General features: G+C 39.2%; 1 protein-coding gene across 1 annotated transcript in view; it reads right to left on the bottom strand.

Annotated features, from left to right (window-relative positions):
• LOC123023748 (glycine receptor subunit alpha-3) overlaps positions 1–15,457 on the bottom strand; it is a 49,382-nt gene that overhangs the window by 7,121 nt on the left and 26,804 nt on the right. The window contains exons 5-7 of the mRNA XM_044430741.1: positions 12,532–12,669; positions 9,259–9,473; positions 5,427–5,573 (exon numbers count right to left, since the gene is read on the bottom strand). Of these exons, the coding sequence (XP_044286676.1) occupies positions 5,427–5,573; positions 9,259–9,473; positions 12,532–12,669 (500 nt within the window). The remainder of the gene's footprint in view (positions 1–5,426; positions 5,574–9,258; positions 9,474–12,531; positions 12,670–15,457) is intronic.

Genomic DNA, 15,457 nt, shown 5'->3' on the forward strand with positions numbered 1-15,457 from the left:
AAGGTAAAGGTTTCCCCTTGACATTAAAGTCCAGTCATGCCTGACTCTAGGAGGCGGTGCTCATCTCCGTTTCCTGGCCGAGGGAGCCGCGTTTGTCCGCAGACAGTCTCCGTGGTCATGTGGCCGGCATGACTAAACACCGAGGTGCACGGAACGCTGTTACCTGCCCACCAAAGTGGTACCTTTTTATCCTCTTGCATTTATATGCTTTTGAACTGCAAGGTTGGCAGGATCTGGAACAAAGCATGGGAGCTCATCCCGTCGTGTGCATTTGAACTGTTGACCTTTCGATCAACCAGCCCAGCAACTCAGCAGTTTAAACCACTGCACCACCTGCAGTCCCATACAAATTCCTAAATATTTTGGGTCCTGATATCTAAAGGAACACCTATATTTATAAGTCCCAGTCTGGTCAGTGAGGTCTTCATCTGAGGCTCTTCTCTGGCTTCCTCTCCCATTGAAGTAATTGGGTAAACGGCTAGGAGAAGTGCCTTTTCTTCAATAGTGCCCCACTTGTGGAACATGCTTTCATTTGAGGTCTCCTTGTCATTCAGACTCTTATTAAAAACATTTCCTTTTTGCAAATATTTTAGTGGGTCAATGGGTTGATTTTATGCTGGCTTTTATTACTGCTACTGCCGTATCAGAGTTTTAGCCGCTAGACAATTTTAATTAAATGATTGTTGTAATCTGATTGTTAAAATGGGTTTGAAAATTAAGTGAATGTTGATTTTATTACTGTTCTTGCTTTTATTGTGCTATTTTATTGATTTTTATGAATAGTTTATATGGAATTGTTTTATTCATTGTTGCTGAATGTAATGCAAGGCACTCAGAAAGCTTAATGGCTCTGGGTACAGCATACAAGTGAAATTATTATTATTATTATTAATATCTATTAGCACTTGATAGTTGATATTTCTCACCTGTTATTTGGCATTTGGTAGTATTTAATATGTGACCTCTCATGGTATTTGATATTGGTCTAAAAATATTTAATGGCCTAGTATCTTGTATTGGCAGATAATGCAAATGGGCTAACATTTGTTTTTGTGCTCTTTTGAGTTTATAAATAACCACTTGCTTAGATGTCTGCAGTAAGAAAGAATTGTCTCCAAGCAAGCAGTCAGGTAATTCTGTATGAAATAGAAGATAATTAGTGGTATTTGTCTGCTGGCAGGGAGCTAAAAATTTTTATCCACTAGTATGATCTGTGGACTAATTGGCAATATCAGTTCTTTCAGGCTGTTGTTGTTTTAGGCTGCTTTCATGCATCAAGGACATTTATTCTTATATAGATACCTGGATATCTCAAAAGCTTGCCCCAAGTTGTGCATCTTTGGTTGTTCCTATTTAAGAAAGTGTTTAACTATGGATTTTGGAATCCTTCTTAATATGTTTTATAAGTTGTAGTGATAAACAGAGCTATTCCATTACAGGAATGATTCCAACCATACTTCAAAGAGTGAGAGGTGAAAATGCAGTAAATGAGGTATTGGACATGTTGAAATTGTTTCTCTGGCTGGGCTCATTTTAGCACTACTGCATGCCATCCAAACAAGTGTACATATAATTGGAAAAAGGGCCAAGCTGCATATTTTACTTCACATGCAATGTAACAAAATAGGGGACATACAATTCTTCATCTACCACGCACATGTATCCTTCACCTCGTGATCCTTCCCTTGCAAATAACAATTGTAAAAAGTGGAAAGTTTATATAAATCATATGTGTCTTCATACAAGTGCATATACCATGACCAGTGTCACGTAGTACATAGGCATGGTGGAGAAAATTTGCTTTCTGCTCCATCATAAGCAGAAACCAGATTTATGCTGGATCAATAGCATTTGTGGAAGCGAATTTGCTCAGGGTGACCCCTGAAACTACTAAGCAATGGGTGGGTTTGCACAACATGGCAAATCACAGTAGCTTCTTGCACAGGATTGTCTGTTGTATTATTTGAAGCCTGTTGTCATGCTATGTTTTGTTTTTAGAAACCATAATAAGAAACAACAGTCTGTTTTATGGTTTCCATGCTCCAGGCATTTAGTGTTGGGTGGAACTTGATTGTCAGACCCATCCAGGCAAAAAATGCACACCACACATGATTGCTTGTCATGATGTGTGAACCCTTCTGAATGTGGTGTAGTCTGGGGTTGAGGGGGACAAACTTTTGTAATCAGGTACAGAACCTTCTAGAAATGGAATCCTTCTTCCCTCAGAAGACATATCCTGAATCCAACCCCCTGTGTGCAGCATTTGGACTTTACAGTTTGCATGAAGAAACTATTATTCTGAGGCAGCAACGACTGATATATTAATAGCAATGGTTCTCCAATCAGCAAGAACCTTTTAAATAAGTGACAGTAACCATCTCACTATGAAACAGCTCAGACAATCAATTCAACCTCAAGGGTGAGGTCAAAATTCTAAATCATACTTTGATTCCTTTAAGCATTAAGCTATGTACATTTTCCAGATCATTAGGCTGACGCAGTGGATGACAGATGGTTTTACACAAGAAATTCTGGGTGCAAGGCAAGTAAGGACTGAACTACTCTTCACTGTGCTACCCTACACAAGAGGAGCACTGTGTCTGAAACATGATGCCACACACAACAGGCCATTCTTTGATTCATTACTGTAGGTGGCATGTTTCTAAAATTCAGGATAGGACAGGACAGGATGACAATACAACACATCTTTTCAAGCCATTTAAGGCACAATCTTATGCAAGTTTGGACAGAATAAAGGCCTACAACACCTGGCATGACCCAGCTGAGAACTACACAGGGGTGCACTTTTACTTTTGTTTTGTTTTTGGTGCTCTCTACTTATTTCTGGGCTAGATAGAGTTCAATGGTCAATTGTTTCTCTTTTTCACTCTGTCTGCATTAAAAAGGAAAAAAAAAGAAGTTCTAAGACCTAGCAATTGTTTAACCTCTGTCAGATGTGTTACAAATTAGGCGGGCACCAAGCTTTTTAATTATTTGTGGGTGAAAGGGAATGGGACAAGCAAAGTAGAATATTACAGAGTGTTAATAAAATTCAATGGCATGCTCTGATTTACTGAAAGGAAAATCGATTGTCTTTAAACTGAAATCGAACAAGCTATTTGCCTGTGTTCTAATTACCAATTGTTTTTGTTACCTAACTGCTTGGCAACACACAGATTCTCAGGTCTGCAGATTCCAATGCACCCTATAATCTGGATGGAAGAACCAGTTTGGCAGCAGTGTTAAATACTGCTGCTATATCATCCCCTGCTTCATAAGCCTACAAAACATCTGTGTATGTGTTTAAAACTGTATCCAATTCTGTACTGAAAAGAAGGTTGGCAGTTAATGCTTTCATATATGGAAGACAGTAATCTTTGTAATCTAAAAACAGTTTAAGAAATTTAAGATTTCTCATGGCTCTTCTGTCTGAATTCTATTTCTCTATTGCCTGATAAGAAAGATGAGTAAAAAGCCTGAAACTGAAGGATTTTCTGTCCTTATTTCAATAAATTTCTGGTGTCCCACATGTCTCATCATGAGTAATGTGGTGTTACCTTTGTACCACCACAAAGGTGGTATTAAGGAGTGGCTCAGAAACCCCACATCTTTCATTTAGAGCCCTGAAACTCTGAAACTCAGGGAAACGCTCTGCCTCACCACCCTGATGTCCATGGGATCTTCTTCTGAAGTACTAAATAAAGGTACAGCGCCCCTGACGACCTCTGTTCATGTGATTACCTGGCTTTTTGCTTATGTGTGGTTCACTACCTGCTTCCACCCCTTGAATCTTTCTGACTGAGTTGCAAATACAGTCTGCTCCTGTGTCTATTCATTCAATTTTACAAGTAGGGACATCCTTAGGAATCCTTTAAAGACACTCCCAGTCTTTAGAACATACGTGTATTAGCGTATGCACATTTGTGTGTTATTTTGTCCTGCGACTTTTCTGTCCCTAGCATGACTCCTAATTGTTCATCACCCAGAAGGAACTGTTGGACTGTCAGAAGCCACTGATACTCTTCTAATCCTAGGAAATTCCTATGCATCTTGTCTCTGCTTTCTCCACAATTGTTGGACTTTTATTTCTCCTTTGTTATATCCCAGCAAATCCTCCATCATCCCAGCCACAGTGAAAGCAGAAGTGTTGAGTGGGAGCAAAAGAAAAAAGTGTCTCTTCCCCACTTCCCAAAAGAATGAAAAGAGACACTAGGTCTTGAGTTGGAGCTTAAACACATGGAGAATAGGGAATTCATAGTTTATAAGATGCACAATGCATTTTAACATTGTTCTTCCTAGGTGGTAAAACTCCTTGTTCCATTGAGACCTTGACAGTGAGCTTTAATTGGCTGAAAATCTGCTGTATCTACTTTCAGTTTCATCACAGAACTGAGATCTATCAAAGGAGCATTTCCTGCTTTCCTTTCCTGCTTTCTGCTACATAACCTCTAAGGAGACAGTGTGCCTGAACAGCACAAATATGCAGGAGAAAATGGGACTTCCTTTTCCCATCAGAAATAATATCCATTTTCTGCACAAAAAGGACTTGTATAAATTGCTGATTAGACAGAGAAGCAGAGCTAGAGATCACAATGTTAACTAAAGAGTGCATAAGCAGCCGTGAGTCAGGAACAATATGCCTTTGAAAAATGTCTCATGTAGAAAAGCCTAATGGCTACAACAGTTCATTTGGGGGCAATCCTGTATATATTTAGACAGAAAAGATCCTACAACTCCCACTGTGTATCCTGGCAGCATTTTCCCTTCCATTCTGAGGCACCACACTTAAAAGCATTTGCCTGCAGCCCAAAAGACCAACATTTAGGTGCCAAGTGAGCCTCTCTGGAAAAGCTCTTGGTAACTTTGTTCTGCTTCTTACCCCTTTCATCTCATCTCATATCTATAAACTGAACTTTTGCATTCAGTTATGAGTCTCCAAGTGACCTGAAATGATTTTCTTCTTATCTTCCTCGCCCACACAAACACAGTGAACTGTCTATTTTAATACTTTTTAAAACCTCTGATAGAAAGAAGCTCACTTTTGCCATTTTATTAAAAAGCCAACAACCCTTAAATGCATGTATCAAGGTCTTCTACTGAACCACAGTTGGAAATTATTTTAACACCTCTCATTCTGGTATTTTTCATCAGAAAGAAACAATCTGCTGGTATTCTCCGATGGGGAAATTAAACTCTGCTCAGAAAGCTTCTGCAAGGCTCGCCACTGAAATCCCTTTTAATCCTTACGTTGAAGGTTTCAGTGGGATTTGTGTATGACATAGGCCTTTTGCTGACCTTATGCAAAAGACGGAATGTCATCCTATGTTAACATGCTATTTGTATAGCCACTTTTAAACAGCATTCCATTCTTAGGAGCAGATATTTTCTCCCTCTGTTCTTTTTGTTTTTGAGTGCATCATACCTACCTTGTTCTTCTTCCTCTTTCGGTGAAATCTCAACAATTCTTTATGCTGCCTTGACACAAAATTTACAGCTGCATATTCCAGAAGTGCAGAGAATACAAAAAGCAGACAAACAGCCATCCAGATGTCAATGGCTTTGACGTACGACACCTACAGAGAACAGAGAGTTGAAGATGGCTAGTGTTAGAAATGCAGATGGGACATTTAAGTGTCTCTGAGCTCAAGGAAATTAAAACAAACAAACAATTCTTTGTATCATAGTGAAAGCTAGTTATATAAAAAGAGAGCAAGATCGTTGGACATTTTATGAAAAAGTCTTTATATGAAAAGCACTCAAGACTTGCTGTGCTATTACACAAAAGTATCTTAGGATGGAATGTACAAGCCATTGATCAAAAACAGCATTACAAACACAATGCCCGCTGTGGAACTGCAGGCATAAAAACAGAACACATGTTCACCATCAGGTAGTGATGTAAGAGAAATCTATAAGGAAATCAAATAGTTTCTATTTCTATGACTGCAACCTACAGATTCTGCAGCAGACTAACTTTTCCCAACTCCCACAGATTCCATGAATTTGCAAAGTTTACTTTTCTACTCTTGGTGGGGAGTTGCACAATTTTGTTCATTTACAAATACACATTTGCAAGTGCATATTTAACAATGAGCATTTGTGGAGCTATGAATTTGTGAACAAAATTCTCATGCAGAAAATCTGACTCAGATAATGGGACAAAAAGTGGCCGACAACTTACAAAACGGAATGGATTTAACAAAGGCCAGGAATTCAGCAAAATGCCATTTTATTCTGGAATATGCATGCATCTTTGAGCCTTACATGCTCAATAGGGTTCCTGTTTCAGCCTTAGTAGAGTTCCACAAGCTTGGCTTCGAATATATTGATATAAGAAAATTCACCAAAGGAAGCATTCCTATCCATTCACCACACTTTAGCTACCTTTGACCCATAGAAACACCACACTGATGCCTTTTTAGTATATCAGATAACATTTCAGTGTTGATATTAAAGAATTAAATGCAATTATCCCACATTGTTCAGGAGTGCTCTGCAAGGGGTCAGGGGTGCATGCTGGAACCATGTGGGATAGTGCATGGAGGAAGGGATAAGAAACCTATCTGTTATGAACTTCTGGAAGGGTGCAATCTTAAATGCATGTTTCAACAGAAACAAGTCATACAGCTCCCGATATGCTCTAGCTAGCTATACTGGCTGGGACATGCTGGTTGTTATAGGTTTCCTGTTTTTGTCAGACCATAGGATCTCACCTTAAGTTTATTTTAAATCATAGTTATTTATTTATTCAAAACCCTTTTAGGCTGTTCCTTTTCGTCTTGGGATGGTTTAACATATGGTCCAAGATAAGACTTACTTTCCTTAACAATACTCTGTACCCCATTCTGTACTGTTCAGGAAGGAGCACCCAACATTCCAGAGAGAAATTTCCAGGCATGTAAGCCTCCAACCTCAGAGGCTTATGTGCGTCTGGTTGTCATGAGCCAGACACTTCCCTTTTTGCCCTTAGGCTCCAAAACACCAGGCCTAATGCAGAGTTTTGTTAGGACTTCATAGATAACAAGACAATACCACTCTAAGAGTAAGCCAAGCAATAAGCCTCTGCTCGTACAAAAATCATTGAACCCAAACTGGAAACTTCTCCCAAATCCTTCTCTTTCAGTAATACTGTGAGCAACACTCTCAGGTGGCTCCCACTGGTGGAGAGAGAGCCCGCAAGGCTTAGGCAAGTCCTCTAACTAGGTAGCTCCTCTCTCTTGACATCTCACCACATGGTCAGAAACCCTTCCTGTCTCTTCCAAAACAAGCCCGCTCTCACAGTCAGCCTGGGAAACTGCAGGGCAGCAACCTTGACGGAGCATCCAAGACTTCTGCTGCCCTTTGATCCTCCTCCTGGCTTCCCATCACCCCCTCCTCTGACTCTTCCTCAGAATTGAATAATGCATACCCTTGGAACGCCCGTGAAAGTGAGTCCCTGGCTCACTTAGCACACGGGTGGTCACAGCAAAGCGTTGCCATGGCTCTCTCCATTGCCACCGTTCCTTGCTCCATGTGTTTATCTAGATGGTCCTTTTCAGCCATCTAGATAAATCACCAGAGTGGGGAAGCAAAGAGGCTGGAGTTCTGACGTAAGGAGATGGCCCCAGCCTGCTCCCTTCTCCATTCCCTGGCATAGCCCTTCTCCCTCTATCAAAGCACATTTACTTATAGGATTGCACTGTTAAGACCACTCCATGTTCTCAGTTTCCTGCTTGTCTGTTCTACTGAGGGTGGCATCAGGGTTTATTCATCCTTGGCAGAAAGATACTTTGACCATATAGAATCCGTGGGCACAAATTAGAGTGCTGTAACACTCTAACATTATCATGTCCAACATTATTATCCAATGCAACATTATGAAAAATGTAAATTATGTTTAGCATAAGTGACCTCTAGAACAACACCAAGTCAATTTGCTGTTGTGATGGGTCTCCCCAGAAAATGTGAATAGATTTTAGAGTCTAACCCTTCTGTACTGATCCTGTGTTCCAGTCAAATATCTTCAAGTTTTGTCATCATTCTAGTTATATTCTTGTATTATTAGAGCCTTCATAACAATATAATATATTTGATGAAGGAAAACCAAATTCATTTGCATTCCCTGAAGCTTTTCTTTTAATTTTGTTACAGTAAGATCAGTTTCATTTTCAAAGAAATTTCTCATTCTATAAAAAGAAAGTGAGAAAAGAATACTTTTTTTCCCTAATTTGTAGATTATTCTTGTTTATATACAGAAGCAAAATGTGAAGGCAACAAAAATGGAAACAATGCGATTTCACATTATTTTCCCATTGCTTCTGTGATTTTAAATTGCATATCAAAAAGGGTTGTCTATCTATTTCAGGACTCCTTTCTCCACTTCCAAATAAAATTTATCCTATTGTGACTTTTCCTGCATTTCTTCCATACCTATACACAGTTTCTCTGATGCTCCATCCAAATACAATACTACCATTCTTAAATGATTTGGTTCATACTGTCTAAGAATATTGGTTCCCATCATCCCCCTTCATTTAATAGTTTTTGCCTCAAGAGTTTTACAAGCCTTTGTTTTTCTTTCTTTAGAGAAAGAAAAGTACATAATAAAAAATACTTAATATATTTGGTTCATCATGTATCAGTTAAGAGAAATGTTTGGAAATAATAATATAATTTATATGGGTATTGCTATCAATTTTATAGCATTAATCCTACCCATACTTGTTAAATGTATCCAAGATCACTTTGATATCCTAGTTGCCTGCTCATTGGATGCAAACTGTAAGCATGATGACCAAATTGGCTGGCTTGCCTGGGGGAAGCGGCATCTCTTGGACTTCAAAACTCTATTCCAACCTTTAGAGGAAGGGCATTCTACATTTATGGACCCATCCAAAATGTTCCTGTCTATGAGCTTTGCTTCCAAATTTTGTCATCAAGGAGACAATGTTACCTGCTCCGAAGAGATAAGACGAGTATAAGAACTACTATGCAGTAGTGATTTTTTTCAATGACTATCTAAATTTGCATAATAAATTTGGTGCAGTCAAGCTACTGAATGTACAATCCCATACATGTTTACTCGGAAGTAAGTTACATTGGGTACAATTAAGATGGTTTATAGGGCAACAATGCACACTCTTACCTTTCTTCCTTTAATGAACTCTGGTATAAGAGGCACACATTTAAGACCATCCATGCTGGAGAATACTGAACTAAAAAAAAACATGTTCCATCATCAACAAAATCATAACACACAAAGTCCAAGAGCTTGCGTACCTTTGGGAGTGAAGCCCGTGACCCTGAACTCTGTGTTGTCATAGTAAGTACAGTTGTTATACCTAAAGCCACTCTGGCTGGAGCTGCATCCATATTGATCCAAAATGACACCCAGGACAGTATGACAATCAAGAGACTGGGAATGTACATTTGAATGAGATAATAGCCCATCTGCCTCTCAAGGTGGAATCGAACTTCAATGCATGTAAACTTGCCTAGATATGACAAAGAAGAACGGTTAGAAGAATATGATGCATTTTTCTTTATTAATCATGCCTGATGTAATGGCAGAGCATTTGTTAGCAGTGTTAATGGCCTTCCCCAAGCTGGTGTTCTCCAAATAGGTTGAACTACAGTTCCTAGCATTCCCCAGTCAGCTGGTTAAGGAATGCTAGGAGCTTTAAACCAACTTATTCAGAGGGTACCAGATTGGAGAAGACTTAACTTTGACAATGACTACAGTGTTTCAATGTTTTTGAGCTTATTTATGTAATAGATTTCTATCCTGCCTTTTAAGTTTTAATAAAATTACAATCTATTAAAACCAACAAAAACAAGAGCAATAGGATGACAATAACAAGTAGCATTTAATAATAAGTAAAAACTCTTATTAATATGTCAAACTATTATTAAAACCCATTGCAATAAAGTCACCCTATAGCAAGTCAATTAAAAAAACACAAAAGGTTTTTGTGGAACTTCTCTAGATCTTTGCTTGTTTTTCCTCTAGTTCTGTATTGAGCAAAAGACATTAATGATGACACACTCCTCCAACTCACACTATTCCTTGTTTTAACAGATGCTAGAGGCAAACAGGGATAATGTATCAGGTCTTTCTTGGGAGCTTCCAAAGGGTCTGCACAGGCTGGCTGTAGCTAGAAACAGAATGTGATACTATGTATACCTGTAGTTTGATCAGACAAGGAAGTTCTTACATTCTTAACATACCTGAAGTTATGTTGTTCAGTTATTCTGTCCTTTACATCTGGTGCTGGTGTGTGTGTGGAGGGGAGGGGGAAACTGAGGCCTTAAGATGTTGTTGGTCTCCAGCTCCTGTCAACTCAAGCCAGCATGGCCAGTGGTCAAGGAAAATGGGATTGGAATCCATCATCTGGGGTTGGGGGACTTGCAGGTTCCCTATTCTGCATTTATACAGTCATTCTCAATTTCATTACAGTGGACTAATCCAGACCTTAAAGCTTTGGGATTTGCAAGAGCACTGTTCATACAGACTGGTAAATTATCTGGGTCTTCTTTAAAGATACTGGACATTTGTAGCAGGTTTGATGAGAAAGGGCAGGTTAACTTGATACGATGAGCAGGCAGTGGCATAAAAATCAACAGGGTTGGCTGAAGACCTGAATTGCCTGAAGTGAAACAACAATGGTGCTTCCACTCTCAAGTCAAATCAAGGAATTGGAACCAGATTTAGTAAAAGTAAAGATTATCCCCATTGGCGTGATAGACACGCCCAACTCTCGGCCCGGTACTCCTCTCTGTTTGTAAGCCGAAGGGTCAGCATTGTCCAAAAATGCTTCCATGGTCATGTGGCCAGCACCACCAAGGTGCATGGACTGCTGTTACCTTTCCCACTGTTGTGACACCTATTTATCTATTTGCATGCTTTTGAATTGCTAGGTATGCAGAAACTGGGACAAAGTAGAGGGCACTCGCCCCATCATGCAGATTAAAACTGCCAGTCAACAGCCCAGCGGCTCAACAGTTGAAACTGCTGCACCACCTGCATCCCCCATAATCAAAGTAGATCAATGGGACTGAAGTTATTTATGGATGATTTACATCCCATTGATTTCTACACACTAACTTTAGTATGATTAAATCTAGATCCAACTCAAGATGCAGCGTTCCAAGGGTTGCAGTGTTATTTTGGTACATTTGGCAGAAAATCCTGCAAGCATCTTTTGCTCCTTGGCAGTAAAAATAAAACAATAATTGTAGAATAGCTAAAAGTTTACTGCTGTTTCCCAATCTACACACTCAGCCACCTGATGTAGCCACCTCCTTTTCTCTAATAGTAGGTCAACCTTCACAGGAATCATTAAAAGCAAGATGAATGAAAAGAAAAAAGCAGTGAAGCAAAATTTTATGCTTATATGTGAAACAAGCATTCACTGTGTTTCCTTGGAAATGGCACACTTAAACTCATGTTAATATTTGACCTCATGTAATTTTACTTAATCAAGAAGCTCTTGTTGAAAGATTTGGCATAAGATTTGAACAACAGATGGTCAACAGTGGCACAAGACAATCTGTGTCCAGCAAACACAAATATACTTCATTTTCTGCATTGCTGCTTAGCTGTAGTAGTTTGGATCTAGGATTGTATCCACTGTTATTCCAACTCAAAGTAAACCCATGGAAATGAATGGAAGTTAAGTTGGTCAAAACTAATTTAAGTTCTGTTGCATCTACTCTAAGTACCATTAACATTGGAAAGAATCCCTACTAAATTGGTGAGTGAAAGATGTATGTATAGACCATGTCAGTTGATGGTGGTTACCATACCCTAATGACACAAAGGATGTGATTTTCCAGACTTCCTTGGTAAGTAAAACAAGCAAATGGACCCTGAAAACTGACTTGACTAAAATTATTCATTCCTGCATATTATATTTTCCTTTCAGAGTTAGCAGATAATGGAATTCAGGACATAGGAGGCATGTTAAGAAAGATTTGGATGTATTCCATTGATCAGAATATTGAACCTGAGATCAGTGTTCTTTGGTGTGAGAAACAGGTTGGTTTCAAGAATCCAGTGTATACAATTTTACCTGAATTTTTCATGTATCTTCTATGTGGATTTCACCAAAAATAATTTTTTACTGCTGGATTTCTACTCTTCCTATCCCCAACCCTTGTATTTAGGCCAGGAGTGCTCAACTTGTGGTCCTCCAAATATTTCAGCCTACATCTCCCATCAATCTTAGTTGACACAGACAAATATCAAGAAATCATAGGAAGTATTGACCAAATCATGGGAAGTATAGGGCCACAAGTTGCCCACCACTGATATAGGAAAGGTGGCCTACTGTTGTTTCAGAACTTTGTTGATGTCGCTCATTTGACACTATCACCCCTTTAGTTCTCACTTAGCAGTGGCAGCCACAATATCCAGAATGTAACTGCATTCACTCCCAGCCCCATTGCTCTGAAGCTGAATATATGGAATATATGGTTGACTAATGACCAACGTCACAGTAAAAAAGGAACACCTGACCTTTGAATTGTCAATGGGCTCCACAGTTCTCCTACCTGTGTTGTAGTGCTTGGTGCAGTAAGTCAAATCTTTATCTTCTTTCAACAGAAATTGTGGCAAAGTGAGCCCCTCAGCTACTTGAACAGCACTGTTTTCTTGCCATTCAAAAATGAGATCATTCATTGTGTATCCAACTAGGAAAGCAAAAGAAAGCATACAATGAATCAGTATATATAAGCCTTGTGCCAAATGCTGGGACCATATACAAGTCCACAAGAGAAATTCATTGTCAAATCTACTCATCAATGTTATTTCTATATGGCGATAAGATGATTGGTCTTATGAATCCCAATGCATGAGATTCTGGTCTGGCAAATAAGTGTTGAGAAACCTAAAACAGCTGCACTGATCATACATCATGACCTACAGCACACTTTCTATTTTATAGACCATCAGAGGAGTCTCTCTGAATGGAGCCTCATGGATCAGCACTGCATTTGGCCCATGGGCTTGAAGTTCTGCACCCCTGAGAGAGAATGTGAAGTGCAGCTCCCCCTAGTTTGGTTGGCCTCCCATGAGCCTGTGCTGCTGCACCAGGGAAAGTAACAGTGCAATACTCTGATGAGCAATGGAATGACTTGGAACTGCCATTGCCATTGCTTGGGTGCCCATAATAGGGGTGGTGGCACTACGTTGGATTGGCAATTCCAAGCCATCCCAGCACTGATTGGAGTTCCAGAAAAGGGCAGCCCAGGAAAAGCTTCAGCTCTGGGGCCCGGCCACTGCCAAAGGATAGCAAGCACTGACACTGGACCTTTATTGGCTTATTTGCAGACCAAAAAAGAGCTGGGGCATATCAAATATAAACAACATATTCATATTTCATTTAGATAGCAAACTAACTGGAAAACATTCACAAAGCAAAAAAGGAAACCTTTTCTCCCTTACAACTCATGATGCATATGAAATCCCACACCCATCATAAAGCTTTAAGGGAGGATGGCTTATACATCTAAAATAAGTGATATGAAAATGATGGTTAATGCTCAGACAAATTCTACAGGATCCTTTTCATAGCAAACAGACAAACACACAGAGAGAAAAGTCATGTTAGGGCAAGTATTCTGTATGCAACCAACTGTTCTCTCTCCCTATTTTTTGATATGAGTTCTATGGAGATCCTGTAATTTTATCAATATTGATAACATTAAAACAACTGGTATATAAGGGTTGCATGTCTATGCATGTACAGATAGAAGAAAGTCCTATGAGTTTCAGTCACCGGATTTTTTCCTGTCCAAATATCTATTTATAGCCTTTGTGTATTGCTCCATATCTATATGGAAACCAGAGTACTGAACAATAAAAAGGTAAAACACATAGCAGAATTAAACAATACATTAAAAACACAGAAACACAAACACACACTTGGACATCTTAAATGCTCATAGGTCTGTACCCAAACAGTACAGCTTCCCATAAGCCTCCAAACTCAGATGTCCAAGGCTGCTCCCATTCTTCTCCTGCCCTACAAAAGATTTTGGCCATCTAAGTTCTTGGCTGCAGCATGCAAGGAGAAAAGTCTTAGGCCCTGCCAAGAAACATCCTATCCCGCAAGAGCTTTAGTCCTTCCCTCTCCATACCTCAGAATATTCATCCAAAACGGCCTTTGTGCTGCAGCCAGCATAGTTCTCTCTGTGCCCGCTGCAAGGACAGAGGCAGAAGCTCCAGATCTGGAGTCCCAGCTCTGACCTTAGAATGTGTTTCTGAGGCCAGAGCTGGGAGTCCCATCTTCCTATGGCATCTAGAGTGTCTCTTGTATCCATAGGTTTGCACCCAAAGTATGTTACCTAGTGAGGTAAAATTAACGTGATAGTTGGTGCTAGTTAATTTCTGTTAATAGAATATGCTGTGTGCCAGGTCTGCTTGGCCCTATAACCTGCCTAATGACCACATTCTGTCATTGAGGAAAATCTCAAATTTTGGCTGAGATTCCTTTCAGTCATGAGCCAAAGTTCTTCCTCTGTTGATTACTCCAACTGCTTAGCAATCCCATGTTATTTGTCTCAACTTTCTTGACATTTCTATTTATCTACCATCATATAAATTTGAAGATTGGTTGGGGTGTAAGTTCTGCAGTCAGTAATGTTATTTGTGCATCACAGGATGCTTAGAATGCAAAGAGCTATCCTATAAATATTTCCCATCTTGATTTGGAACTCTGCTCTTACGAATTAAATAATAATCTGGAAAGCAATTTTAGCTCTGTACCCCATATAGCATTTTACTGCTGCATTTTTCAGTGTATAACATCATGCAGGATAACCTTATTACAGATCCACAAGAGGACTTTACAGAAAGAGATCCACAGATGCATATCTTGTATCACACCTTGCATGCATTCAGAGGAAAACCGGCTGTGTGTAAAACAAATTATCATTTGAAGCATGCAGATTATAGCCAGGAGAAAAATCTCTTGAGTGCAACTCATTGAACTGACAAGAAACAACTGCTGTGTCAAAATGGATTTTCCCAAATGAGATCCATTCATTTAATCTGTATTTTGATTATCGTTATTTGCTATGCCCACTGACCCTTTGTATGATACAATTAATTTAAATATGAAAAATGCATGGCCAATGTTGTACAATATGTGTTTTTTTCACTTATATGAGCCTCTTCCATTTTGAAGGTACTAGACAACTTGACAATTACCCTTTCATTGCTTTTCTTTGAAATTACTGAAAAAATTAGACCACTAAAATCTGAGATAGTTCTATATGGTTCCATAAAATATAGTTGGGGTTAATTTGTTTTTCTTCTATATCTACTATAGCCTGTTCCTATGACTTAACGTTGTACCAGCATGCAAATTGCTTGTAACCACTGGTAAGCTAATTTACTGCCAAGAAATCTGGCATGACAAGAGCATTAGGACAGTGCCGTAGGCAAATATACCAACAAAAACCGTCTAGGATTATG

Source organism: Varanus komodoensis, unplaced genomic scaffold (assembly GCF_004798865.1).
Source record: "Varanus komodoensis strain SLA01 unplaced genomic scaffold, ASM479886v1 scaffold21, whole genome shotgun sequence".
In the NCBI taxonomy this organism is placed as follows: Eukaryota; Metazoa; Chordata; class Lepidosauria; order Squamata; family Varanidae; genus Varanus; species Varanus komodoensis.